Source organism: Gambusia affinis, linkage group LG12, assembly GCF_019740435.1.
Source record: "Gambusia affinis linkage group LG12, SWU_Gaff_1.0, whole genome shotgun sequence".
Classification (NCBI taxonomy): domain Eukaryota; kingdom Metazoa; phylum Chordata; class Actinopteri; order Cyprinodontiformes; family Poeciliidae; genus Gambusia; species Gambusia affinis.
Genome location: NC_057879.1, coordinates 16,419,220 through 16,447,159, shown reverse-complemented (window position 1 = coordinate 16,447,159; position 27,940 = coordinate 16,419,220). Strand labels below are relative to the sequence as shown.

Sequence of the window (27,940 nt, the reverse complement as noted above, 5' to 3'; positions counted from 1 at the left end):
AAAATGTTAATTGCACATTTTATTACTGCCCAAGTCATGAAGATAACAACTCAGTATATTCACAGAGCTATGAGATTCTGTCTCAGATGACTGCATTTATGTTTCCTCACATGGTGAGTCTTGGTGATGAATTATAGACAATAGGTTGAGGGTAGCCGACGGTGCATTTATGACAGATAATAAATGTGCAGAATCAAACCGAGCCAATTGAAGTGTGCCATTCTGAAATGGAAAAGGAGAAAGGAGAGTTCATAGGCAAAAACTTTGATATTGTGTCAACACTTTATTATGCATCACCACCATGCAAAAATCACTGCTATGAACTTGCTTGAAAGTTAAAATAAAAAATAAAATAAAAATCAAGCTAGATATATTTCACACATTTATGGTTTTAAATGGGCTTGCCATTTTTCCTAAAGTGACAGGGCAAAGTTTATTACATGCACACTCACAAAGACTGTGTTGGTGTGCAAGCCACATGGAGGTTTGTGGGAGTAATGACATTGACTCAGAGAAAGGGAGTAATCTATGATTAATACTTGGCTAAATTTGTTTACCTAATAGTGCTGTATTAATTTTGCTCACTCTTGTAGTATCTCCATCTGCAAGGCAATTCTCTGTGAAAACACTAACCTTTTCTAAGATTTGTCTACAAACTGGTTTGGATTGCTTCATTGATTTGTGCTGGTACAACTGACACCTTTAAGTGTTTGTTTTGACAAGGTACTATGTCAGCTTGCGAGCTGTGCATGTGCAGGAGTCAGCTGACGGAGTTTTCTAAAGCTTCCAAAACCCATCCAATACCAACCATAAGACCTTAAATCTCTAGCAAGTTGATGGGGGAGAAAATGTGGATGAACAACAGACGATTTGGTAGACAAAAGCTTTGGGATTTTTCAGATCCCATGCTGGGAACTGTTGTTCCTATTTGAAATTAACCTGAAAATCAATCAACACATGAACAATGTAAAAATATTAGGTCTTCAGAACTCTAACCTGGCTGAAAATAGATCCCAGTTTTACACAGTTCAAATTGTTTCTAACAATCTTTCAGACAGTATAGTAAAATAAAGACTCTATAGAGCGGCAGGCATAAAGCACAAATGACTACACTACTAAAAGGAATGTGCAGTCCTGGACACATATCTTGCATTATTAGATAGTTTTCTGTCTTGATCAAATACTCAAAGTTAATTTGTGTCATTTTGGAAGCTTCATATGAGATAATCATCTATGCTTGTTACCAAACTGCTAACAATAAAATTTCAACCGCATCTGAATTTTGTTCAACCTTCCAACAGTAGCTGGTTTTTAAACTTTCACTCATTTAAATTATGATTTGTACATCACTAAAAATAATTTCAGTTTATAGTCAATAAAGTACAATTAAATTTTTATGCAAATAATTCCTTGGCTGCAAAAGAAAACTTAACATATATATTTGATTCTAACCAGTTTGAAGATACTTAATGGCACCCAAAGAATGCTCTTGTAATTTCCATTTCTACCATTTAAATATGTTTGTGCCATTCGCTAAAAACTTTAACTGTGACCTTGTGCTTTGGTAATTTCGCACTGCTTAATCTGGGTCTGGATTGACACAGATAATGAATACAAGGTAAAGCACGTCATGCCCCCTATGTTGCTGTGGGATCTAATATGTTTTAAGTATCTAAGGCCCTGGAATACTATCCTAAACCCTTTGAAAAACCAGGACAGTTTAAATAAAACTTTGCTAGCCTTTGCCAAATGGGTCGTCATTGGGTCTTTCAGTAGTGTGACGATCCAATACATAAGGCTAAATCCACACAGAAATGGTTCACCAGGACCAAACTCAACCTTGTTCAAATGTCCATTTTCAGAGAAACAGTTGGTAAGACAAACAGAGGAGGGAAAGATAAGGCCACAGATGCTCGATAAATGAGACATTGTGCAAAGGGGAATGGTAATAGATACATTAGAGGCCAAAATTATGAAACCAGTGATTTTGTTCAAAACGATTACTTCCCAACTTAGAATTTCTTTTCCATAGAATAAATATATTCAAATTAACAATCTGGTTTTTTTTCCCAGTTGTTTTAATGTGAGAATATATTTTTTTAATAAAATCCGGATTTATTAGAATACATGTTAACATCTTCACCAGGGATTAAATGTAAAGAGGACTATATTTGCAGACCCACACCAGGGTTTCATTGAGGTTAAGCTCAACCAGCATCAATGTAGTTGTGTTTTGTCATGTAGGCTAGATGCTGTATTGTCAAGTACTGTAGAAGAACTGCAACAGGAGATTAAGCAGACAGCTAAGGCAGTGTGCATCATTGTTACTGATTCACCAACTAAAACATTTACATTATCCACCTATTAAAAAAAAAAACTAAACACAAAAAAGAACAGAAATACATTTACAAGTAGCAACAGTAGGAAATGTATGAAATAGTGCTAAATTTGTTCACATGTCTCAATCAGAATAATAGATACAAAATATTTCAGATGTTAGCAGTTTATACCATTACACACTCTCATGTTATGATTTAAAAATCAGGCGAGAAATTTACATGTAGGCTTGGTTCTTTGTGTCCAAAAACATGAGATTTTGAAAGAAAGTCGTTCACCACCTTGTACTTACAGTGTACGGTTTCTAAAAAACTAAAGAAGAAAACTAAACAAAAGTTTGGAAACAACTGTGTTTTTATGGCACCTGTGGTGTAATAGAAAGCTCAGTATTTAATCTCTTCACACCAGCTCACAGTATTACCTTAAATATGTGTTTGGATAAAAAATATATCTTCACATAAATGTGTATTTCTATGGTTGGATTTAGCACAGGTTTAATTCTTCATGTCTTCAATGCTGCCTGTCTTCAGCCCAGTGTTGCTACTTCCAGTGTCTTCCACTATTGTTGCTTACCTGCAGAGAAATGAAAATATGTTGCAAAAGCATATTGAAGATACCTTAGTTAAACAGTATGTAAGTAGAAAGTATTCCAAATCTCTTGGAGGAAATGGTTGCTATGCAACAAAAGTAGTGGAAAAAATCAGAAATAATTTTTTTTTCTCCCACTTCTGTCTTCTATGGTCCTAAGACGGAAATAAAATTTAAGCTTAATATATAAAAGCACAGCCATTTTTAAATGTACCACTGACTGCAGTGCAGTCGTTTTTCGGTAGGAAATGTATTTTTTTTTTTTAAAGTTCCAGACCTCTGAAGTTTAGCACTTCAATCTGATGAAGTCTTTCCACACAACTTACCAGTCAACTGGACTTCCACAATCACTGCTCCATTGTCACCTGGACAACCGAAAAACATACAGCGAGTCAAAACAAACTTAGCAATCCAAAGCCACATTATCTAGAGCCAGAACTTACCAAGCACGTTTTGTCCATCTCTTGTCTGTGCTTTACCAGCTCCTCCAACTTGAGCTCCTCCTCTAGCTGCTGGTCCAGATTGTTTTCAAAAGCCTCTTCTTCTGCAGCTCTAGTAGGTCTGATACAAGAACAACAAAAAATAAGTCTCGTCTTGAGCAACTTCAACACAACACAGCAATTAACTTATGCATGAACACTTTTTAAACCCTGATGATACAAAGATTCTTCAGCCAGTATAGCTACTGTATCTGATAAATACCTTGGTTTATAAGAGAAGTAAAAGTCTGAGGAAGTTGTAGCCATTAGGTCACATTGTCCAAAGTCTGAATCCAAGAGGCTCTCTGTCTCACTACCACCTTCTGTGGAATGAAGCAGATTTAAAAAGCTGTTGTCTGGAAATTAATTGCTTCTGTCCCATCTATTTCTACCTGAATTTAGCTCCTTCACAAGTGATGACATGGTATTGGTTATGGAGTCAGCAGCAATGAGAAGGTCGTTCCTCAGATTTCTCCTTGGACCTTTAAAAAATTCCAAACTGTTTTAAAAGTGACAACACAGAGCATTCAAGAGACAAAATGAAGGCTGTGCCGTGTTACCCTGAGCGAAGGCTTCTTGAACATCCCCTCCCACGCCCATGAGTGAGTCCTGAGGTGTGTGAGTCGGAGTGGTGCCAGCAGAGTCCGAGTGGATTGGCGTGGGGATCGGCCGGCTGACGGTGTGGCTGGGAGAAGAGCGTGGAGAGCCGGGACCCTGAGTCTGCAGAGCATACAGGCTGTTTTACAGCTGTGGCACAGTGCTTGTAGAAAACTGGTTTAATTGCAACATAGTCACAGGAAAACCTCTAATGAACAAGCAACACAAAGTATTGTGTAATTCTTCTTGTGGTTTTATTCACTTAAGCTTTTTGAAAAGCAAGAACCAAAGCAAATATCCCACATGCAAGATATGTGAAGCAGTAAAGATGTATCTACTGTTAGGTCAGCCCAAAATATTTACATCTTAATTGTTTGCTAGGATTAGCACAAAACCATAATTGTGAAGTGGAAGGAGAATTATGCAGATTTTCTTTTCTTTTACAAAAAGCCTGAAAAGCGATGCATTCATATGTGACCATGCCACTTTTCTATAATATGCTCAAATAAATTTCAGTGCAAACAGGTGCCTTCAAAGTTACCTAATCAGTAAATAGAATCCACCTTTACATTATCTCATCTGATGCAGCTGTACCATGAAGGCCACAGAAGTTTGTTAGAAAATGTTATTGAACAAGCTGCATCATCAGTACCAAAGAACCAGCAGACAGGTGAGAAATAAAGTTTAGGAGAAATTAATGGCAGGGTTAGGTTATAAAACAATATGTCAAGCTCCCAGAATCTCAGAAAATGCATTAATCCATTACTTGAAGGTGCTTACTCTGGAGGAGCTGCAGAGATCTCCAGCTCAGATGGAAAAATATAATAATAGGTCATTTGTCAAGCCATCCACAAATGTAAAAAACCCCAAAAACTTAAAAAGTAGTTTGCAAAGTATTCCACAATGCATATAGAGGGTCACAGCAAATCTGTGGAAGAAGGTGCCCTGGTCATGAGTATAAAGTTGAACATTTTAGCTTACATGTATTAAGCTAAGTGGTGAAAAACTAACACCCTGAACACTATCATCCCATGCAGGAATGCTGCAGCAGCTATAGTAGAAGCATTTAAATTTACAGGCATTCACGTGTTAGAATGGCTCAATCAGAGATCTGACTCAAATGCATTTGAGAATTTGTGGCAAGAGTCAATGTTCATGTTCACAGATGCTCTTCAAAGTATGGGCTCTACTTTCAAAGATTTTTTCTTCTGCTTTACAAATTGGTTTATCACATAGCATCAACTTAAATACACTGACGTTATCAACAAAAAAATAAATAAAATAAAAACCCTTTATACCTAGATTCAGATAAATGACGGAACTACTTTGCTTGAAGCAAAACTAAATCCAATAAAATGTCAGGGCAGAAATCACACACAAGCATCCAGGCAGACTTTTTTCACTTACACTTGCTTGTTTTTGTTCTTCTTCTATCTAAAAAAGAACAACAACAATAATTTAAAGTTTCTAAAACACTAATTAGGTTTTTAAAAAATAATTTGATCTGTTTTTCCAAAGTTGTGGCCAGCATGTGGCTTCCTCATGCAAGTTTAATGAATTAACATTGATCCGTTAAGGCTAATTAGATTGATATCCTCTCCACTTAAGCCAGTGCAGGGAGCGGTTTATGTGAGCTGTGAAGAGCTCTAGTACTCTTGTGGGAAGAAACCAAACTGTTAGAACGAAGGTTGTTTATATTGTCATGTAAAGTTTGACGGTTTGTAATGTGCAACTCGTTATCACCTTAAAACAAATGTTACGCTTTTGAGAAATTTCTGTCTTGGTGCAGAGAGTTAACATAATGGCTCAATGTGAGAATATGAATCGTATTTGTTGAAGCTGGAGATTTTTTAACATCACATTGGTTTTTGGGATGCTGTAAGTTTAATATCCAAAAGCTTGGGAAAATTGTAATAAAAGGCAAAATGATTAGTGACAGTTCTCAAAATCTACTTCAAAAGAGTAAATAAATAAATACAGCTAATATCCACTCATTCATGTTGCACAATATCAGCATCTAGATTCAATCTGCAATAAACTTTACTATAAAATTACAACAAGTATTTCCGCAGTGGTCAGACTTTAAAGATAGAACCTGTAAAAAACAAATACTGTGATGGTAAAAAAACAATACATTTCCCATACTTGTACAGAGCTTTAGCTTGTCCAGAGGACTCCAAAGCACTTTATACTATAATCAGTTATTCACAAATATATTCTGTGAATGTTTCCTTTTTCTTTAGCAGGTTGTCCATACTTTTCCAGAAATGGAAGATCCTTAATCCTATATATTTTCTCATGTCTTACCACAACTTGCATAGGAACTTAGCACTTGAGTTTAAAAAAAGACACAGGATACAGTTTGTGCTCCTCCAGTGAACACACAGTCATCTAAACTGCATTCTGTTTTTGGCCACACTGCAGTGCTCTCAGATAGATGACAGGCAACATCTGTAGTACCTTGAGAAGCATCATTAGCTGCTCCAGCTGCACCATGAGCTCCCTGCGACTCTCCTGCAGAGTAGACATTCTTTGTTCGAGCTCATCTTTGCGTTGCCTAACAAAAGACACAAGTTATGAGAAAACACGGTGTTCGATCAATAGGGATGAAAAGACAACATCTGCAGATGCCGACACATCCTCTTAATTTACATCGGAATTGTGCCTCTCTTGCAAGTACTGGATTGACTGAAGAAGTTACCTGAGAAGTCGCAGCTCGGCGAGCAGGGTAGGGTTTTGTTGGCCCCTGTCTGGTGGAGGCTGGGAAGCCTCCTCATGCTGAAGACGCAGCCTCTGGATTTCCTGCAGGATTTCTCTGCAGTCAGCACAAACGCATTGCTTTTTTATTTTCTGTTCTGAAGGAGCACAATGTGCATTTCGTTTCTGTGCTAGGCACATTTTAAAAGCTCTACAATTTGACTGAGCAAGTGTGTTTTACTTTTCATCACTAGGGGGCAGCAGAAAGATTCAGTAACAATGTAATCTTTTTGCTGTTTATAGATATCCAAAAGCTGCACAGAGCAGCTTAACCATGTTCATGGACTACTTGCTTTGGATCTGGATGCAGAGGAGGTTGATCAAGAAAGTTTTATTTATTTATTTCCCCAGAAAAAAGATTTAGTTATGTTTGTAATTATTTTAACACAGACCAAAACAGCAATATTTCAGGTTTATGGCCTGCAAACACCATTTCACATTGTCACAAAGATTGGCTTAGAATAAAGAGTTCCAGACAGCCTCGTTGGCCAAGTATTAGACTCCTAAATATACAGCAGCAGAAAATGTTTCATTATTAATACCTGACCTTTTTCCCATATTCTCTTTTAAAAGGTTCATACAGCTCATGTATGGCATTCATTTGTAATGTAAAAAACTGCACATATTGTAAGTGTTTAGCTTAATTCAAAGAGGATACATAATAACAAAAAACCTACTCAACCTCAACCTTTAAGTCTACTCCTATCTTTAAAACAGCAAAACAGGAACATGTCTGTATGACTATGTTGATCTGCAGCACCTGAAGCAATATTGATGTATATAGGGCACAATATATTTCTATTTTTATTAGAAACAAAGAAAAACAAAAAACAAATCATTTTGCTATAAAGATCATCTATGCAAAAAGCATAAGTGGATTCCATGGAAGTAAACAAGAAAGGTTAAAACTGCTAAAAATTTATTACAAATAAAGTTTTTCAGAGAAGGAGACTCTTATCTAAGCAGAAAAATAAATTCAAATTTCTGAAGGTACTGTATGTACTGTAAGGAGTGAAATTATATACCGTATTTTTCGGACTATATTCCGGTACTTTTTTCCTACGCTTTGAACCATGAGGTTTATAGCCCGGTGCAGCTTTTCTGTGGATTTTTCTTCAACCACCAGGAGGCTCTGTAGCAGGAAGTAGGAAGTGAATCATTGGAAGTCAAAATTGGAAATCAAAGAAGAAAGCACATGCTGCTAGAACAAGCACATGCTAGCAGCAGGCACGGCGGAGAAATTTCTTCAAACTATGATGCAGCTTTTAAGTTGAGGGCTGTCGATCTGACAGTACAGGAGGGAAACAGAGCCGCTGCACATAAACTTGATGTGAACAAATCCATGGTTCGGCGTTGGAGATTGAGGGCTGCGTCCTTAATAGCAGATTTAAAACCGAGAGTGGCGGAGATACTAGCGGCATATAACCCGGCGCGGTTTATATATGTACGTTTAAGGTTGTTTTTTTTTTTGTTTTTTTTTTTTAAATCTGTAGGTGCGGCTTATAGTATGGTGTGCTCTATAGTCCGGAAAATACAGTATATAAATTTCAGGTGTCCTGTGCTTGTTGTTTCATCAGCTACCGACCAGAACAAAAAAACTTGTTAAAATTATGTTGTATAAATAAACTGAACAATTGGATAAAGACAGTCTTTTCTAACCTGTTTTTGCTCTCCAACTCTGCAATGAGCTGCCTCTGTTGTTTGTTGGTATCCAGAGAGTAGGGGAGGTCTATGGGGACCCTCTGCTGTTGAACCTGTAGGGGAAAATTAAGCAAGAGACGCTACAGGAGGCAGCTTTTACATGGATGATGTCATCTTTTGACTTATGTCATATTTTAGACAAGACTGTAAAGCGTTAAGTGATCAGCAAACATCAAATCTGTTCCAGTTTACTATAAAATGACCACCATGTCAGAAGAGAAGACTGAAAAAGGGAGTAGCAGTAAATGTTAACCCTTTGCGTCAAGGATATTTTTTGCGCCAGAGGGCAATTAAACATGCTCTAATATTTGCGTGCAATAAACATCATATGTACTGCATATCTCACCGTAGCTTCAGCAGCCAGTCTAGCAGCGTAGCGAGCAATGAGACTGTGCTCCTCATCTTGATGGTTACTGCTTTCCAGCAAACTGCTCAAGAGGAAAATAGAGAATCACAACATGACACAATTAATACTGTGGAGCTCTGCGCAGAAAAACATGCAAAAGAAACAGGGAAGAGGATTGCTTTACTTTACAGAGTCTGATTAGCTTGTTAAGCATAGCTTCACACAGTCCACAAATTGATTTAAGGCATTCAAAGACATGAAAAAGTAAGCATTTGAAGTATTATTTAAAAGTGCAGATGAGAACATTAATTGCTTTGTGTTAGAGGTTCCCCAGAGCAGAAAATGTGGTTTAACATTCACACATACTCATAGAAATACTTACATACTTGCAAAAATATTAATAGTTTTATGCATTTTGTCACATTACAACCACAAACTGTAAAATTTGTTTCATTATATGAGGTAGTAGCTCATAACTGTGGAGTGAAAGGGAGAAAATGATACATGCTCTTCAGCATTACTTTACAAATACAAATCTGAGAAGTGTGGAGTGGATTTATACTCATCCCCTCTAATATATTACTTTGTTAAACCACCTTTTGCTGCAATTACAGTTATAAGTCTTTTAGAATATGTCTTTGCTATTCATAAATATTGCTTTCCTGCTGTTGAAGAGAAGCATAATTGCAGTGTGATGCTGCCACCACCATCTGGATGCTGTAATATAGTGATAACTTTCACTCAAATAGAATTATGTGGGTAGGAGAAAAAAGTAAATATTTCTCTAAGCAGCAATTTCCTTCCACATATTTACGATACTCAAAAAATTAAGTGGCAGATTTTAAATGTGAATTTTAATAGTTTTCTTCAAGCAGTGGCTTTTGTTGCCTCTCTCCAACAGAGGACGGGGGATTTGTAAATCTGGGCTAACATTTATCATGTCAACATATTCTTCCACCTAAGCTGTTTCTCCACTTCTCAACAGTTGCCATGGGCCTCTTGAATGCTGCCTTGACTGATGTTCTGCTTGCGCAGCGGGCTGCTATAGCTAGAAGACAATATCTAGCCTGCAGTTGTGCCACCTTTTCAGTGATGGACTGAACAGTGCTCTGTCTAATATCAAAACTCTACTTTATGTCTCCAAAATGTCGATATATTGCATGCTGGGACATGTGACACATTTGGACTCCATACTATCAGATTTTTATTTGAAAAAATTTTTAAAATCACGGATGCTTGTCCCGTCACCTCACAGGTGTGCCCTACTTTCTGTTAATTTATCACAACAGCTTTGTGTTTTATTTGGCTAAATGTGGTATGGATTCTTCGGAAGGTGATATATATAAAACACTATGACATAAATAAGGTATCATACCAGAGAGAATATTTACAGCGTTACAATAAAAAAAAAAACAGCTTGCACATAACTGTTATTTAACAAATGCTTCAGTGACAAGACAGTTTCCAGACCAAACTTATCAAAATTATTTACATGTTTTCTTGGTCAATTATCTTTGGCAGGCAATTGAATATGTAGTTAATTTAATGCATTTTTTTCTATTCACAAACTTAATTCTGCAACAACTAATAAACCAGAAAGTTTGTGAAATGGAACATTCGTGCGTAGTAATGTTTTGGCTCACTGATGACAGATAAGGGAAATTTCAAACTGCTTGACATCATGCGTTGTTAGGACTATAACACGTTCAGAAGCACTTGAGGTTAAAAGCAAAGGCCATGAGGTGAGAGTTCAGCAGAACAACACTTTGTCCACCGACTAACCAAGATTTGGGGCTGTTTTGAAGCAGATTCACATAGAGGCCAATGAGAACATGCTCGTCACCAAGTCTATCAGCAACGTCGAGGTTGTACTTTAACCTAGAACAGTGCAGGGTTTCACAAAACATAAAACATTATGTTACACAGGTGACAACAAGAGGGTGAGTGTAGGAAGGGATGTGGGTTAAGGGACTAGAGGAAACTAAGGCAGAAAAGCACACAACAAAGGAGAGGATGAGAGTGGCTGAAAAACAACTATTCATGGATGACTAGAGATAAACAAGGCCATATTATATTTGGGAGAGCCACTACTAATGGAGGCTAGAAGCACAATTAAAGACATGCCTAATAACAAAAAAAAAAGTAACAGCTGAACTGCTTGCAGTCAGAAAAATAAGAGAATATATTGGTGAAATATGTCAAACATGCAGGCTTTTGATTTAGCTACTGAACCTAACAAATTTTTTTTTACAACTGCTTTATGAGCTACTACATGCAAGCTCTATGTATTAGAGCTTGCATGTAGACTAAAGACTAACTGCCATTAGGAAGTTAATCTTTTCAGATAACTATTTTCTAGTAAATATTTTTTCTAAACTCTTTTTCTATATTATTTTTGTGCAGTGATTAGAAATATATAAAACCAGAGGTATTTCAAGCAAGTATCTGACTTTCTCCTCTAACCACCATGAAAGTCTCCTTGTTGGAAAGTTTTACATTGGCTAAACAGCAGCTAATGTAAGATCAGTGGAATCACACAAGTGTCATAATGATCCCTAACTCTTATGCTAAAAAATAAATCTTATTTAAATGACTGCAAAAATATTGTAGCTCAAAGTACCTCTTATGTAGATGATGTTTCAACAGCCAATATTAGAAATCCAAGAAAGTTTGTAAGATGCTCACATATACATACATAGACACGTACACTGTGACCAACGCTTGGGGTAAAGGTCTTCAACATTACATTAGACTGAGCTAAAATAATATTTTCTACTGATGATCTTTAGATTGTAAAACCATGTAACAATGACCCTAAAGCCGTGAAGTCAATGAGTTTTGGAAATTAATGCCTTCTTGTCTGTTCCAGCTTATAATATATCAGTGCATGTGTCAGACCTTAACATCAGCTCCCAGATAGTCTTTTTCTAGAACAGCTTGAAACAGTCTCTTTAACAAAAACAAAAACCTAAGGATATATGAAAACTAGCTTCTATAACCCTTTCTTGTTAATGGCTATCTACTAAAACATTGATCACTTTTCTAAATTGTACGACCCTAATGCTTATTCAGAAGAAAGGCAAACTGTCTAACTCTCTTAGACAGTTTGTTCTGTCTAAGAGAACAAACTTAGACAGTTTGTCTTCTAAGAGAGACAGAACAAACCAGATACATCAAGCAACATCAACTTGGTAAAATCTCAGTTGCAATTTGTTTTGGTTCATTGTAAATAATAGTTTACATTTAAAGTAAATTTAATCTATATACCTTTTAACGTTCAGACAAACTTCATTTGTTTTGTTTTTGTGCATGTGCAGTGGAGATTGTACCCATTTTATTGAAAGAGATTATACATTTTAAATGGTTTCCAATTTAGTTCTGAAACAAGAGAAAAGAACCACCAAGACATCTCGATCGTACCACAGAACCAAGAACTGCCTTCGTGTGAGGGACTGGAGAGGCAGGTCAGCCTGTCCAGGTTTTTCTGCCAGGACAGGCAGAACAGCTGGTGGAGCTGAGGCTGACAATCTTTATTGTCAACCTTTATTTAGCTGACAATACTCTAAATCACAGGTCTTCAAATCTAGGCCTCAAGGGCCTGTGTCCTGCAACCTTTGGATGCGTCTCTGTGTCAACACACCAAAGTCAAATAATGAGATCCTTAACAGACTCTGGATAACTTAATTACATAACGAAGAGGTAATTCAGGCATTTGATTCAGATATGTTAGCCCAGGGACACACTTAAAAGTTGCAGAACACCAACACTTGAGACCTGGATTTGAGAACCCCTGCTCTAATTGTTCATCGTCAGTTCCCTTCAGAATTTCCTGTTAAGTAAATTAAGTCATGTTCATCTGTCTATGTTATATCATCTGCATGAGGTACATAAAAAAATATTTTTCTTATTGGTTATGTAATGTGATGTGGCTCAATGTTTCCCAAAGTCTGCATCTGGCTGCTTAATCAGCTTTTGATGTGTCCTGGAAGCCGTTATCTCCAGCAGGCATGTGTGCTGACTCAAAGAACAGAAACACAGAGAGAAAGGCAGAATCAACTGGGGAAAAAAGCTTGGGCTTAACCTGAAAAGATTCAGTTCTATCTCATTGATAATTTGCTTCTGAATCAAGTGAAAGGAATCTCCAAGACATCCAAAAAACATGGGCCACTGACTCTTTCAACAAGCCACTACAGACAGAACAGCTGTTCTGAGCAGAAAAGCCGATTTCTGTCCAACGAAGAGAAAGATGGAGATGGCAACAAATAATGTCTTCTGAGCCAATATTTGAACCTAACATTTCTTATTCCATTTATAGAATTTTTTGAACTTTCCTTTCACATTCAGAAATCTCTTCCATTGCAGAAGTATTTGTGGCTTTGCTTTTTTTTTTTTTTTTTTTAAATCATTGATAAAAATTTGTCTTAGCATAATCAATTATGTTTAATGAATGAAGGCTTGTGTTGTATTGAATAATGCAGTGCTGCCTCTAGTACTAGCTGTTGCTGCACCCTATTGGTCAGCTGGCTAAAAGTAGGACATTTTTCTCATGATAATAAAAACGACCGAACAGACAGTCAGGAATTATTTATAGTTGGGGAAACCAGATAATCATGTGTTTTAAGATCACAGTTTTAAAATTATAGTTGGCAAGCTGGTTGTCCTGCTGTTATAAACTTAAAGAAGTTAGGTAATTTATTAATTAGATATTTTATACTTTTGTGTATTGTGAAATTATGTGATATGGAAACCTGAATATTACTTTGTTCTTTCACTATTGTCTATCTTTAACTGGACCTAAACAAAATTACAAATTAGTTTTACTTTAAGATTAAGAAAAATTGGACTTCATCTACAGAATGACTTTATTGGATGTTGAACATGCAATAATAACACCATGTCTCAATATCCACAACATATGACTCCTGTTAAGAGTTGAAATCCTGCCAAAGTACCATAAATCACTCACTGGGGAGTCACTGAACTCATTTCCTTTGGCTCAGTGTTAAGAGGCAAAGGCTTAAATTGTAAGCAGCATTGTTAAAAGGTCTAACTGGTTCCTCACTTTTATAAAAATCAAGCAAATGTGCCAACTATCCTAATTTTTAAGATATAATTAATATCTTAAGGTGTTTATAAGTTTGACTATTTATTCTTCTCGCACACAATAAGTGCAGTATCTTAGTGTTAACTATCAATATGTCTGCACATTATAATCTATGCAGTCAAATTTTCTGCTCTGCTAATAGCCCAAGCAATACAACTCACTCACTCATCACTTTCTTTGTGTTTTTGGGGCTGAGCTATGGAAGGTAAAATAGTCCCAGTCTTTTACATGCAGGTGCAGAGGAGCTCAAATGGTTTATAATTTAAAAATAAACTTTTTTATCTTTCAAAGAAACTGACGATGCAAGTTGCAACATCAACATATTAAAAGGTAGCACTTCTACTTCTTATTCCTGTGTGAATGCAGTGGGCTGATGGAAAATGATTTTCATAAAACACCCTCTTGAGAACAATTGAGTAAACCCTTCTGTGTTAAATGAACTGACACCGTTTTGCTGACAGAGACACTAGACTATGTCCTACATTTGCTCTATATTAGTTTGCACATGCATCTGCAGCAGTAAGGCCTACGTCACTTACCCTTTCCCTTTCAACAGCTGTGGAGCAACCCCAAACCAAGACTTTTTTTGGCCAGCATCATTATTCTGGCTGTAAGGCAAGCCATTTACATTCAGCTTTAGGACCCACAACAAATGGATATACACAAGTGTTCGCACACGCAAACACACACAGTGTGGCACATAAAGGAATGGACACAAAAGATTGTGTGGGTCACAGGGCCTTTAGGGAACGGGGCACACTGAAAAGATCTGTTGTAAAATCCAGGGCAACCATTGTTGGCAGGATCGTACTCACTTTTTGGTGGAGTAAGGGTTCCCTGATGTAGGCATGGAGTGGGACAGTGAGTAGTCATTGGTTATATTTACTGGTCTTGGTGGCCTGCATGAGAAATTAAAAATTAAAATTATTTCTAATTCAGTCACAAAAAAGCAAACAGCAAATGACTGTTTGATCTTTAAAAGAATCCTGTTTAAGTCTTGTAGATTTCCTTTTAACTATATTTCTCTGACTTCCATTTCTATGCATGTATAGCAATAAGACAACAAATATGATTAGTTATGTGTCATGCATGAAAGGCATCAACTGGCACAAATTTGTGACTGAGTGTCAGTAAATGACCTGGTAGATAATGAGCGTGACAGGACAAAGGGAAAATGTAAATAACACAAACTCACCACGTGTCTCTAGTTTGAAGGAAGTAAAGAGCAGAGACAAAAACAATTTATTACAATCTGATCAGGTCAACAATACAAGATTGAAGTTCTTGTCGTGGTTCAATACAGATACGTTTGCATTAAAGTTTTGACACCAGATTTTACATTATTTGGTAAAAATTGGAACCAGTTTGGTGATGAACACCCGATACCTGCCTCCTGCTTTTAGCAGATCGGATCTGTTTGTTGCAGAAAATTTAATTTGAGGAATTGTACTTCGGATGTAGTTTATATATAAATGAATAAATCCGAGTGGATTTTTCCCAAAATGTTGCAAAGCACTTAATTGAAATGTGGGCAAAATGCATCAGCTCACAGAGCAAGTAGTTGGTCAGTATCACTACTACAAATGTGACCTTTGTCTGAAATTTAAGAATTAGGAAGATATACATGTGTTAGTGAAAAACATGTAAAGATAAATCAAACAGCCCTGAATGCTTATAATTTTTGTGTCTATTTTCTACTTTTCAGAGTTTGCGCAACATTTTGATGAGAAAAATCTTAAAGGTTCTGACTGTGGTGAGGCCTTTTACTACTGTGCTATTAGACTGACTAATCAGATAAAAAGGTGGAAACTGTGTTACAGAATAGAACAATTAAACCGTATTGATCAAATGACCCTGGAGATTGTCTAGATTCACGTTAGACTTTAAGGCACCTAAAGGATTATTCTCAGTTAAGGGATAAAAAAATCAAACTGAACTTGAAGACTGGGGAGCTGTCTGGTGTTGATCCGATCTTAGAATGACAAGCAAATATTATTAACCCCCCCCCCAAAAAAAAAACAAAAAAACAGAAAATAAACTTACACAACATGAGCTAGGTTGAGAGGTTTCTCTGGCATATCGGGGAACATGGGGTGCAGGGGCTCTCTGCTGGAGGCACAGCTCAGTGACTTACTGAGGACATGGGTTAACTTCTTAGCTGGGGATTTCTAGTAGAAAAACAGGTATTTTTTCAAAAAACATGACGTGAGTAGGGAGATATTGTCACCTGCCTCCTCGCAAAGAAGTGAAGCAGAACAAAAATAGCCTCACTGAATGGTTCAATGCAGACACACCTTCCTTCCTTAGCTAGCTCCATCTGCCCCTCCCCTTTCCTTTCCTTACCCATGACGTATACTCCTTCATTTGGTGCTGGTTGCTATGGGAACCGCTGGCATGCCCCCTCCAGAAGCAGTCCTGACAGAGCTGGTAATTATGACATTGCTGGCAGCGGTAGCGGAAGCCCATCATACTCTCAGTTTGGCAGTAGGAGCACTCGACCGGGTGAAACACTGCAGGGAGGAGAGGAGGAGCCCGACGCATGCACACACACAGACACGCACAAACACAAAAAAAGATGCGACAATAATTTTGATATTTTGCACAACACACAGAAAATAGGATTAATTTTTATTAATTTCAAGAGAGATGCATGAAGACATCAAGCAAGCTTTGTTGAATCCGCTCAGTCTAAGCAATTACACACATGGCACTGTGTGTATATGTGTGTTCCCATAACAAAGTGTTTCTTTTGTTCACATGGAGGTTGCTTGTGATGATGACTCCATTGCAGATAAACACAAATATTCTTACTCATACAGTGCATGTAATGTCCCTGCAGTGTGTGCATCATGGTGTGTTTGCTTGACTAATTATGCGACTATGATGCAAAGCTGAACTTTAAATCTTCCCAGGCCTAAGAGCTTCCCAGCTACATTGCCGGAACATTTCTTACCGTTCTCAACGTTGGCAAGCCGATGCATGAGAGGTAGCCACACCAAACACTGAGGGGGCGGGTCTGACATCAGCGTATCAAGGAATGTGTTGAGGGAGACCTTTTTCTGTTGATGTTCAGTGCAAAGGAGAGCAAAGGAATTGTCTACAGTGTGTCAATGCTGAGACGGTGCCTTGCAGCAATATTCACAAGTCTTGAACTTTTCAAATTTGCCACATTACAACTAAATGTTTTTTTGCAGGCATTAACATCAAGTAGATTAGACCATAATAATGAAGTTCAACAAAAAGGATAAATGTTTATTTTATTTATTTATTTATTCTCTTAGAACTCTGACAGGGTTGTGTGCATTTGTATACAGCCCTTTTTACTTTGATAGCACGAAATGAGATAACACAAAAAGTTAAACTGAGGGAACAATAATCAGAGAAGCAAACAAGAGGTCCATGGCTGATTACAAATGCATAAACCAAACTCCAGATGTTCCTTTGTAAAAGTATTTGAAAGGCACATATCATTTTCCTTCTTCTGCTAAATTTTCCTCAAATTTTTTAATTCTAATTTACTGTACTAAAACAGTACAGTAGGTGATGTACTGTTTCTTTTACATCACTTAATGTCAGCAGGTTTCAGCCTTACCTGCTGAATGAAACATGCTCGTGCAGCTTGCTCAGTGTAGCCAAAAGAAGGTCCCTCAAACACCGCCATGGGCAATTTGAGAACCTCTCGCAGAAATTGGTCAAACTGCGAGTGCACCATTATTCCAGCAGAATCCGATAGATGCGAAAATATATCTGGAAACAATGAGGGGGAAACAGAATATTAATTAATTCAACTAATTGTCAGTTGCCGCTGCAGTTGTCTAATTACAGAATCATACAATACAATTATCCCACTTGGGTCTGTAAACAAATCAAAGTAAAGCAGTTATAATGATACACCCACCCCCCTCATTTTCTCTTACAAGCTGCAACTCCCACAGATTTTGTGCATTATGTAATAAAGCCTAAGATATGACAAAATGAATAATGACTTCTGTTGAACACACGGAGAAGGAAAGTAAAGCAGTAACTACACACTAAACAGACAGAAATGTAGAAAGTGCAACTAGAAAAAAAAACTAGTATTAATAACTCTAAAACAGCACATTACTGACACCATGAACCATTTATAAATTCATTATGTTAATTTATTACTGGAAAAATGGATGATTATAATATAATCTTTCACAATTACAAGTACTATGATGTTCTTACATCTTAATTTATCCAGAATTTTCCCTCCGGAGATTGAGGCAAGCGCCATCTTCACAACAAAAACAGAAATCTTGCCATGGCCTTCCCTAAAATAAATATAAAATACAAAAAATAAATCACAATACTTTCATCAGATGAAGTGACAATATAGAGTGAAATTTGGAGAACAGTTTCTGATGCCCTTTGCTGAAGTCAGAAGTCTTGAATTTGAAATTGTACTTTGATTGTTAGACTGTCACGTGACGTATTACTCACGGGTCGTATGCTGCCAGCAGAAAGTTGAGTAGCAGACCGACGGACTGCTCTACATTGATTTGGTGAGTGGTTGGCATTCGCTTGTTAAGTTGGAAGAACAAGGTGGAAAGTACCACTTCCAGACGAGCCACAGCCAGCTCAGAATTGAGTTCCATGGTGTTCAGACCATTTTCTCGGAAAGCCTCAATGACGTTCCAAATATCAACCAAATGCACTGGAAACAGAACCATCAGGTAAGAGCCGTATTTGTTGGCAGCTAGACGGGGATAGGGTGATGTTAAATGTGTTCTACATCAGACTCACGGTTGCATTTCTTCTGCACAAATCGGAGTTTGCAGGCTGTTCTGTATGTTGATAATCGTATTGAATCCAAATCCTGTGCCCCTGAAAAGGAGATGGTTATATTTTTACAATTAAATTATAATTGAATTCATAATTCAGTGAGTTTAAGCTTCTCTGTGTGTACATCATAAGCATGGTTCTGCTTGGCAAACAGTTCAGATTATTGCATTAGACAATGATAAAAAAAAAAAAAAAAATCTTTTCAAGCTCACTTCAGGTAAAGTTCTGCAAGGTGATCTGCTATTCATTAACCAAACATACATCTGAAAACTGAAATCCAGTAGATGTAAGCAATATCAAGCATCTGGTCATGAACTTCCTCTCCTCAAGTGGGATCTGAACATGTAGTTTAAGACCATAAGGAGGACTAAATTCTGGTTTGCACGGCGTGCATTTAGCTTTACGTATACATTAGCATATCTAATCTAATATGTAATAATTTCCTAAAACTTTTTTTAAGTTGTAGTATGTGTAGTTAATAAAATTGTTGTAAAGGTTGTCATATAGTTTGAGAATTAGAAGAAGGAACAACCTCTGGTTTGTACACATTTAGCATGTTTTGTAAATTTGCTCCCAGTTTTTACTTCGGAATAGAGAAACTAGTAATTTTATGCTCTGGTGAATAGTAATTTACAAAACGTTTTTAAAATAATTTATAAGGGTGTTCTTGGGCTCATTTTACAATTTTTCAAACAATGCAAAAGGTAGTTTTTGTAAGGACCACTACTTTATAATGTAGACATGCTCTATTCTTGATGCTCTGCTTGGCATCTTATTGTAGAAATGAGCTTTCAATGCCTCTATTGAGTGAAATGACCTGTTTAGGTTGGATCAGAGCCCCAGTAAACTAAAATGATGAGCAAATATAATTAATGGATGGCTGCAATACTACAATTAACCTTTAAAAAGATGTCAAAAACTCATACCCTACAATAATGAGCTCTATTTCAGTCAGTTCAATTGTACACACCATAATTATCTACATTACAATTCCAGCAACTGGATCAGTCTGGTTGACATCAGCAACAACTTTTGATCTTCATATTTGCCTTACTCAAAACGTATAAAGAAAAAAAAAAAATGCAGTTTTTACGATCAGAGCACAACACAGTCCACCATCCATCACAATGAACTGTGGCCCTGAGCACTTACTCATCTCGACATACAGCTGCCTTCTGTCTGCCATGTTGTCACCCCTCCGCCTGCAATCTTCAATCATTCTGCTCAAAGGAAGAGAAAGTAATGCCAGAGTCATTACACTGTCAGCTTTACAGTAGCAACTAAACAGTTCAACACTGAACAACCCGGATAATTTATTCACCATGGCACCTGTCTATGGGTGGGATATATTAGGCAGTAAGTGAACATTGTGTCATGAAGTGCAGTTATGAAAGTGGTGAGGTAGACGCGCCGGATCCTGGTTGTAGAGAATTAATGGTGATTTAATGGTGAAAATACAGTTCCAAAGTCCAAAACCCAGGCAGCACAAAGTGAGCAGAAGGCTATTAGCTCAAAAACTGGTAGCAACTGGTAATAATCACATAGACTGCAAACTAGACGACAGACTTGACGCTGGACAAGACACAACAAGGAACACAGGTGGGTTTAAATACACAGGGAGACAATCAGGAAGAACAAGGGACAGCTGGGGACAATCAAGGGGTGGACAGGACAACACGGAGACTCAATTAAGTGAAAATGACACAAAAACCTAACTTAACACAGAAAAAACCACAACCTTACAGTGTCCCCAAGGCTGATGTGTTAAAGGGTCTAAATGTGGGCAAGCATAAGGATTTAAAAGAGGTAAGCATGGGCTAAATTGTGATAGCAAGCTGACCGAGTCATTGCATCTTCAAAATTGCAACTTTTGTGAGGCGTTCAGAGTGTGCAGTGAACATTATTAGTTACAACTGATCAAAGGAAGAAACAATCATGAAAGGACAACAGACAACAGGCGGTCAATGCTCATTCATGGCCTAAGGGAGTGGCGGCCTCCTGGTGTGATCTGATCCAACAGATTAACTGATGTAAATCAAACTGCTCAAATAGTTAATGATGCTTTAGAAAGGTAGGTGTCAGAATACACAGTAGTTTTGCAGTTTGTTGCATACAGGCTACACACTAGTCAGGGAGCCCATGTTGGTTAAAATTTTATTCCTGCTTGAGTGAGATATTTGACTGAGAGATATTGTTATTCACAATAGCAGATTCAATGCTTACTCAACAAATAATAAATAAGATGGTGGAAAATCATTGTCCAAAATGTCAAGTGGAAATACATAACATTAAGCTTCTTTAATTTTAGACAAAGAAAAGTAGCATTTTACTATTAACTGTCTACTGGTGGATTGCAATACAGATTAAGCATAACATTGTGAAAAGCCTGGGTCCCGTTTGGAAATGCTGTAATTCACAAGGTATTCTGACACCTTTCTATTATATCCGGCATTAGGCTGAGCTACAGTAGCTCATTTAGTGGACAGTACTACATGCCCAAGTCTTCAATCCCCACATGCATCAGTGATCTTTAGTCACCACCAAGACTGTCTGTTCACCATTGTCTACTGACACTGCAGACTGGGGATTCTCCACTGTAGTTGCATTTGTGCAGATACTCTGACCTAGTATTCATGCCAATACAACCTGACCTTTGTTAAATGGTTTCAAATTCTTAAGTTCACTTATTTTCTTCTTATTCTAACACAAACTTTAAGAACAAAATATTAACTTGCTGTCTAAAATGTGCAACGTAATAACAGTCACCATGAGAGGTCATTGATGTTTTGCTCTTTAAACTGTGCTTGATTAATGTTCTATCACAGAGTCGAATCAAATGAACTAAAAATCAGCACAATAAGCAAATCTCCAAGATCTTCTGACACATACCTGGAATATCTACTATCAATCCCAGACCATTATTAATAGTCTTTGACCCAACAGCAAGCTGGAGTGCCAACTCCTTATTGATTTGACATGCATTAAAGCAATAGAAAACTTTTTCAAAGCAATACTGACAGATACATTACATGTTTTTTTTTTTTTTTCCGTAAAGGCCCCACAGTCACTCTGTCTAATGCCTCCCTTTTCTTTCTTTCGTTTTTTTTTCTTTTTGCAATGTTCATCTGTTAAAATTAACAATTTTGGATGCTTAATAATATATGCACTTAACTTTTTTTTTTTTTTTACACAATTAAACTACACAAATGCTCTTGACACATTTTTTTGTTTTGTCAGGAGTTGTGGTTTACATGGCAGGATAAAGTTGTTCCATTTAAAGGGGTTGAAATAGTTCGACAGCTCCATCTGCTCCACAGTCCTACAGTAAGTAAACAGATCTTACAATCTGACCCTCACAAGCGTTTTAAGGATATCTGCTACTGAAATATGTGTCACAACAAAGGCGATCAGAAATGATTATAAGTTAGACAGGAACAAGACTTTGAAAAGGACCAGAGCTGCAGAGAGAGTGCTCACACCAAGGCTCATTGCACACTGTCCGAGGCAATCTAATACACCTAGTCATGTGGTTTGTTGCCATGGCAGCAAAGACCCCAGTTGCTCTGTACATAAACACACGCTCACGCACGCATAACACCTCCCACAGCACACACAAGAAAAGTTTTCAGAAAAAAGTTCTTAAATATCTTTTGTATAAAATCGTTAGGCAAGCTGAGAGCACAGTTGCTCTTTTTTTGGACTTGTAAGTTTCTGCAAAACAATCTGTCAGGTTTGCTGTTTTAAATTACTTTAACAGACTCTGGTAAGCTTATTATATATTGTAATATTGTACTGTGAAGACTCACAGAAATCAGAAAATGGTCTCACCCATTAATAACTTTCAGTAAAAATATTATAACTTCAAGGCGTCATGGTATTGAAGTAAAAGCTTTAATCATGATTCAATGCCAATATGCAGACAATGGGAATACTGTTATCAAAAATATTACAAGCTTTTAATACAATGACAGGATCAAATAAATAATAAACATTCATTATGTAGTTTTAGATTTCCAAGAAACTCTGGTTACTTCAGTGAACTGTAGAAAGCAGTGAACTGCACTGTACCAGTGAACTGTATTGAAAGGACTTTAAACAGCAGGAATGTTAAAATAGTTTTTTCTTTGTTTGTTTTCTTTGGATAAAATGGAGTTTGATACAGATCTAAATAGTTTAGACACATTTCTAAAAGTGTACTTCACAGCCTTGGTAAAATTCCATGTTTCTGTGATGTAAGCTAAATTATTTTTGATACTTTCTACTGTTTGTAATGTGACATTTATATTCACAATCTTACAGATGAACATTAATATCCTTTTTTCCCATCATATATTGAGCTCCAGTTATGGGACCTTCTGTCATTTGCTTTCAGCCTTGGAAATATCTGAGATAGATCAAATCTATTGGTAGAGAAGATACAAAAACCAGCACAGAAAATATAATTTGTTTATCAGTGAGAGGGAAGATAACCGGCATAGCTTTCACAAGGCTCTGTGACCATTTTTCTTTATCTTACCAAAGTGTGATTATTACAAAGCCAAGTCTTCCTCCTTCCAACAGCTGTCCATAATATGAGCAAGCGGCACAACAAAACCTTGACCACGAGGATGGGCCTAGCTGAAGATATCTGAAATTAGAAGCTGTAAGCATACAGCATGTGCCGTCTCTATCTTTAAATAAAATTAGAAGACCTCGCATTCTTAAACAGCTTTTCTGGCTCTCCACTTGCACAGCCCAATCCTCATTCCTGGCATCTGCCCAGCAAACATTACTCTTTCGCTGTGGCACCTTCACTCTGTCACTATTTGAAAATAAGTGCCTTAACAAATTTGTTGTCTCATGCCATTATGAAAGCAGGGATGGGCACATAGTGTTGCACTGCCAGGCAGTCTCAGGGGAATGACCTGTGCTATTTTTTAATGGTGCACAATAATGTCAAGGCAACAACAAAAATAAAGACTTTTTAGTCAGGTATTTATGTTTTCATCTGTCTCTGCTGCCATTTAGTAAAACACTGCAGACAGTACCAATGAGTTCTGTCCTCTTTGGTGAACTTTGGAACCACCAGCAATGGAGCATTTTTAAAAGGCATTTATCATTGTATTTTGGTCAAAAAAACTAAACATCCTAAAAATAAGTTCTGAAACATAAATAAATTGCAACAGGCATTTCCATTGGCTTTCAAAGCAGATGACTAACTTAAATAGCAAAAAGAATCCTTTGAATCATGGTGTGGAACAGAAAACCCCACCATATATGGATCACACAGATTGGTGGCATAAGTCAAATGCATTTGTGGCAGCTTAAAGGTTGAGAATGATGAAGAATATACTGAGCATTTTTGATACACGGATATTTTATGCAGGAAACATGGGTGAGCTGAATGGAAGTATATAAGTATGGATTATAAACAATCATTGTTGAAACCGTTTTGCCTCTTCATAGTTAAACAACTGGAATCTCAGTATGGATACAGACAGAGCTGAATATTTGACTACACAATGCCAAGAAAGATAGCAGAAGCAGGGAGTAAACAGCCAAACCACAAGGTGCCTGCAAAAGAACTGATGCCTTTAGGATTGTTAGTTAAGAGCATACATTTTATTGGAAACAAAAAACTTTCTTTTACATATAATTGGCTGTAGCAGCATTTTTTTTCTCTCTGTGTCTGAGCCAATCAAAGGAAAAATCACTTGATTGTAAATGCCTTCTGAGTATTTAAGCTTCTATTTAAACCAGGATTAGCCTGAAGTTATATTTTAGTGCCCAGGAACATCTTGATCTTTCGAAACTAACTGCGGTGGGAGTCATGGCAATTAAATCTCCATGACTCCCAGTTAAATGTAGTTAAATGCTCATGAATACAGCATAGACTGACCATGTGGAGAAAGGTGAGAATTGCACAACCATTACATGGCTACCTAAGATTAAAAAATTTTTTAAAACTATGGCGACACATAACTGGAGCATAAATTGCAAAGTCTACCTTAATGTTGCCCCAATTTTAGCATTTTAATTACAATTTTTGTCACTAGAGACCATTACTAAGACTGTCTGTGGTCACCAAAAAGTGCTTATAAATCTCTCTGTGAGATACCGGTTTGCTAAGCCCCCAAAACACTGCACTTAGACAACATTTCTAAAGTAGAAGATCATCATTCTTCTACCACCTTTAGCTACAGTGTCAACTGAAGTGTGCTCACTTCTTTCCTTCAGTTATTATTATTATTATTATTATTATTATTATTATTATTATTATTATTATTATTATTATTATTATTATTATTTTACATATTTCTCAATTTTAGACAAGGAAATCAATACAAGCATTGTGAACTACAATTCTGGGACAACTTGTAAAAAAAATGATATAAGGCCTTTGAACACAAACACTAAAGTTACAATCCAGTCTGTCGGTCTCCAGACACTATGGCAGCTGTTACCACTGAGTGAGCAGAGTTATTTTTACATCACGAGACTGTAAACTATTCCAGCATCCAAATCCTACCCCCCTGACAGGAATAAAAAAAGCTGCAGTGGGGACTTAAGGTTAATTAGCTCTTGTGCAGGAGAAAAAGGCTGTTTAGCTGAAGATACAAGCTTTCTCTGCAGGCTGGGTACCAGGCAGTGATGGAGCCTTGATGGAGGTGTCGTCTCCCCGTAATCACCATGGTTTCAGTTGCAAAAGGGCAAAAACTTTAGGACTCAGAGGGCAGATACAAATTTGTGGCTGCTAAGGCTGTAATTCAGTTCACTGGAGTTCTTTGCTTGAATTAAAAGCAGAAAGGTTAAACATGTGTATTCTTGCCCAACTATGTGATATGATACATATTAATTTGCATTTCAATCACAAGCTTCAAAGGAGAGTCACTCCTGTGAATAGACTGAGGCATGTTGTGTTTCGATTTGTAAAATTATGACTAAAATCCATTACAATGCATGCAACATGTACCTGGACAGGGGGAATGGCAACAGGCACCTTATAGAACATGCTCTACTCAAGCATCACCTGTCCCTGCTATAGAGTAATCTATGTGGTCTTGATGCTGACAGAAAAATAAATAAGTAAATAAAAATCTCACCTCTTTTGATCCGGTCAATCTCGTTTTTACTGCTCAAACTTGACAAACTAATTTCACCCAGAGTAACAAAGTGGGTTAAGGGCGCTTCTCTGTTTTGCAGCCTGCCTCCACCAGGAGAAGCAGCTGCAGCAGCGCACTTTGCACAGAGACTTACCAGAATTTATTTCGAGGCATGTCCTGCACCGTGAATGCCGTCCACCCGGGGAATCCGTCGTGCCCTGCGGTGTGATCACGACTTCTTTGGCGTGGGTTGCTGCATCTCGGTGCGAAGTGGCCGTTGTTATCGCGCCGCTCTCCTGCAAAGCTTGTGTTGTGGAAATTTTCGTGTAGCAGCGCTCTGGCTGAGCTGAGCAGAACAAGGCAGCCTCCGGTATGACGTAATGCGGAATCTCTTCACATGCGCCAGTGTGGCGGCACAGGGGTTAAAGATTGATGCGGACACAGGAAAAAAAAAAAACACAAAAAACCCCACAAAAAACTGGGGACAAAAGAAAAGAATTACACCATCGAACTGTATATTTATATGAGTCCAAATGGAATGAGTTTTCAGGTTAAGCTTTTTGTCTTGAGTAGATGACGTAATTTAGACAAGTAAAACTGGGATATTGATTGAAGTTAATTAAGGGGAGTGTTAATACAAATGTAATTACTAAATGTTTTCTATTGAAAATATTGATGTTAAAATTGATAAACATTTAATCTCTCGGCTAATGTTCACACTGTTTGCGAAAAGGTGTCCTATTTAAATTCTATTTAAATTAGACAATTTCCCATTGGGGACCAATAAAGTATATTCTATTCTATTCTATTCTATTCTATTCTATTCTATTCTATTCTATTCTATTCTATTCTATTCTAGTTGTTCTGACATATTGTTTTCGACCTACAAAACAAGACTGAGACTTAAAAGTGAAAAAAAAATTGTATTCCTACCTTTTAAACTTTTTTACATTTTGTGAAACGACAGATATATTTTATTGGAATGTGCCCCATAAACACAATAGTGGGACGAGTGATGTGGAAGAAAAAAAAGATACATGTTTTAGGATGGTTGGATTTTGCTCCATCCATCTGACTTTCCTTACTGTCCCTACCAGTGATGTCAGTAACGCGTTAATTTGTAACGCGTTACTGACGTCGGACCACTTTTTTCAGTAACGAGTAATCTAACGCGTTGCTATTTCAAATCGAGTAGTCAGACTACAGTTACTTATCAAAATCACTTTGCGTTACTGCGTTACTATCTTCTTTTGTTTTTTAATCGTATTTCCTCTACGTGTCTTGTCGAGTGACCGACGTCTCTATGCGACAGAAATGTAAACAATGGAGGGAGATGCGCATTTTGTTGGTGGAAAAACTGGAACTATTTTGAGTTTCTGTCGCCAAGTCCGATTATTATAAACGGCTTTGGGCTTCCTTTTTTAAAAAAGTAGCTTGCAGATTTAACGAGTTGCTGGTTGTGCCTTTTTTGGCTCGTTTTTGAACGTGAAGTTGCTCATTTGGGTTTGGAAATAAGCAGAGACTCATAATAAATCCCAGAATTTGTCCGTCATTAAGGTAGTTTTACTCAGTCTCTCCTTGTCCATCATTTCCCGGATGATCCGTCCCGCTGTGTCTTTGTTAATGTCAAGTTAATGTTTTACCTCTGTATGACGTCGAGCTTCGTGTTGCGCTCCAGAAAACTGCAAACATCGAGACTAATACGAACAGCACAATAAACGTGAAAACTGCCACGAATGAACGTGTCCGTAGTTGGCAATGATTATAATGGCAATTTAACGCTATTCTAATTATTAATATTAAGATAAGTGTCACAAATCTGTGCAGCCATCTGAGCTGTGGAGCTGCAGGAGGAGCTCTGTGCGCTATGACACCAAACGCAGGGCCGTAACACAGAATCTGAAGGGGGGCGGCGGCTTTACAATCCTTCTTAGAGTTTTCCAGACAACAGTGGACCACACAAATTACTCAGGTTTTTTATTTTTTTGTACTGTCTTTTCTACAATCTCCTCTTCAGTTCAACCTTATCAGTGGAGACACATTGTTGATGTTACCATTATAAAATAGCTGACAATTAAGAATTGGCAAAGCTCAATGTGATTTTCACAGGAGGCAGAGTGTTGTTGTTAGCAGCTGCTGAAAG

At 37.3% G+C, this 27,940-nt stretch overlaps 1 protein-coding gene across 14 annotated transcripts; it reads right to left on the bottom strand.

Annotated features, from left to right (window-relative positions):
- Nucleotides 1-4: 4 nt before the first annotated feature.
- dtna (dystrobrevin, alpha) lies at nucleotides 5-26,093 on the bottom strand. Of its 14 annotated transcripts, none has more exons than XM_044134429.1 (24): nucleotides 20,037-20,324; nucleotides 19,868-19,935; nucleotides 18,677-18,757; nucleotides 18,374-18,587; nucleotides 18,119-18,204; nucleotides 17,502-17,656; nucleotides 16,863-16,968; nucleotides 16,253-16,419; nucleotides 15,953-16,077; nucleotides 15,105-15,113; nucleotides 14,725-14,808; nucleotides 14,449-14,517; nucleotides 10,588-10,683; nucleotides 8,806-8,887; nucleotides 8,418-8,512; nucleotides 6,703-6,816; nucleotides 6,462-6,558; nucleotides 5,409-5,435; nucleotides 3,965-4,124; nucleotides 3,797-3,886; nucleotides 3,628-3,727; nucleotides 3,369-3,486; nucleotides 3,252-3,290; nucleotides 5-222 (listed from the first exon to the last, which is right to left on the bottom strand). In XM_044134429.1, the coding sequence occupies exons 2-23, from the start codon at nucleotides 19,932-19,934 to the stop codon at nucleotides 3,273-3,275; spliced, it is 2,160 nt and encodes a 719-aa protein (XP_043990364.1). In that variant the 5' UTR covers nucleotide 19,935; nucleotides 20,037-20,324; the 3' UTR covers nucleotides 5-222; nucleotides 3,252-3,272. The 14 variants fall into 14 exon arrangements, with proteins under 14 accessions (XP_043990364.1, XP_043990372.1, XP_043990366.1 ...); XM_044134431.1 differs by lacking the exons at nucleotides 5-222; nucleotides 20,037-20,324 and adding exons at nucleotides 250-2,910; nucleotides 25,952-26,093; XM_044134428.1 differs by lacking the exon at nucleotides 5-222 and adding an exon at nucleotides 250-2,910 and having other exon boundaries at nucleotides 20,037-20,323.
- Nucleotides 26,094-27,940: the final 1,847 nt, after the last annotated feature.

Excerpts from the sequence above, each read along its gene's own strand:
- dtna (XM_044134431.1), bottom strand. The coding sequence starts at position 19,934 with ATGATTGAAGATTGCAGGCGGAGGGGTGACAACATGGCAGACAGAAGG. Across the intron at positions 8,513-8,805 it reads GACTGGCTGCTGAAGCTACG|GTTCAACAGCAGAGGGTCCC; the intron begins GTGAGATATGCA and ends TTTCCCCTACAG. Across the intron at positions 4,125-5,408 it reads AAGAACAAAAACAAGCAAGT|ACTCAGGGTCCCGGCTCTCC; the intron begins GTAAGTGAAAAA and ends TATGCTCTGCAG.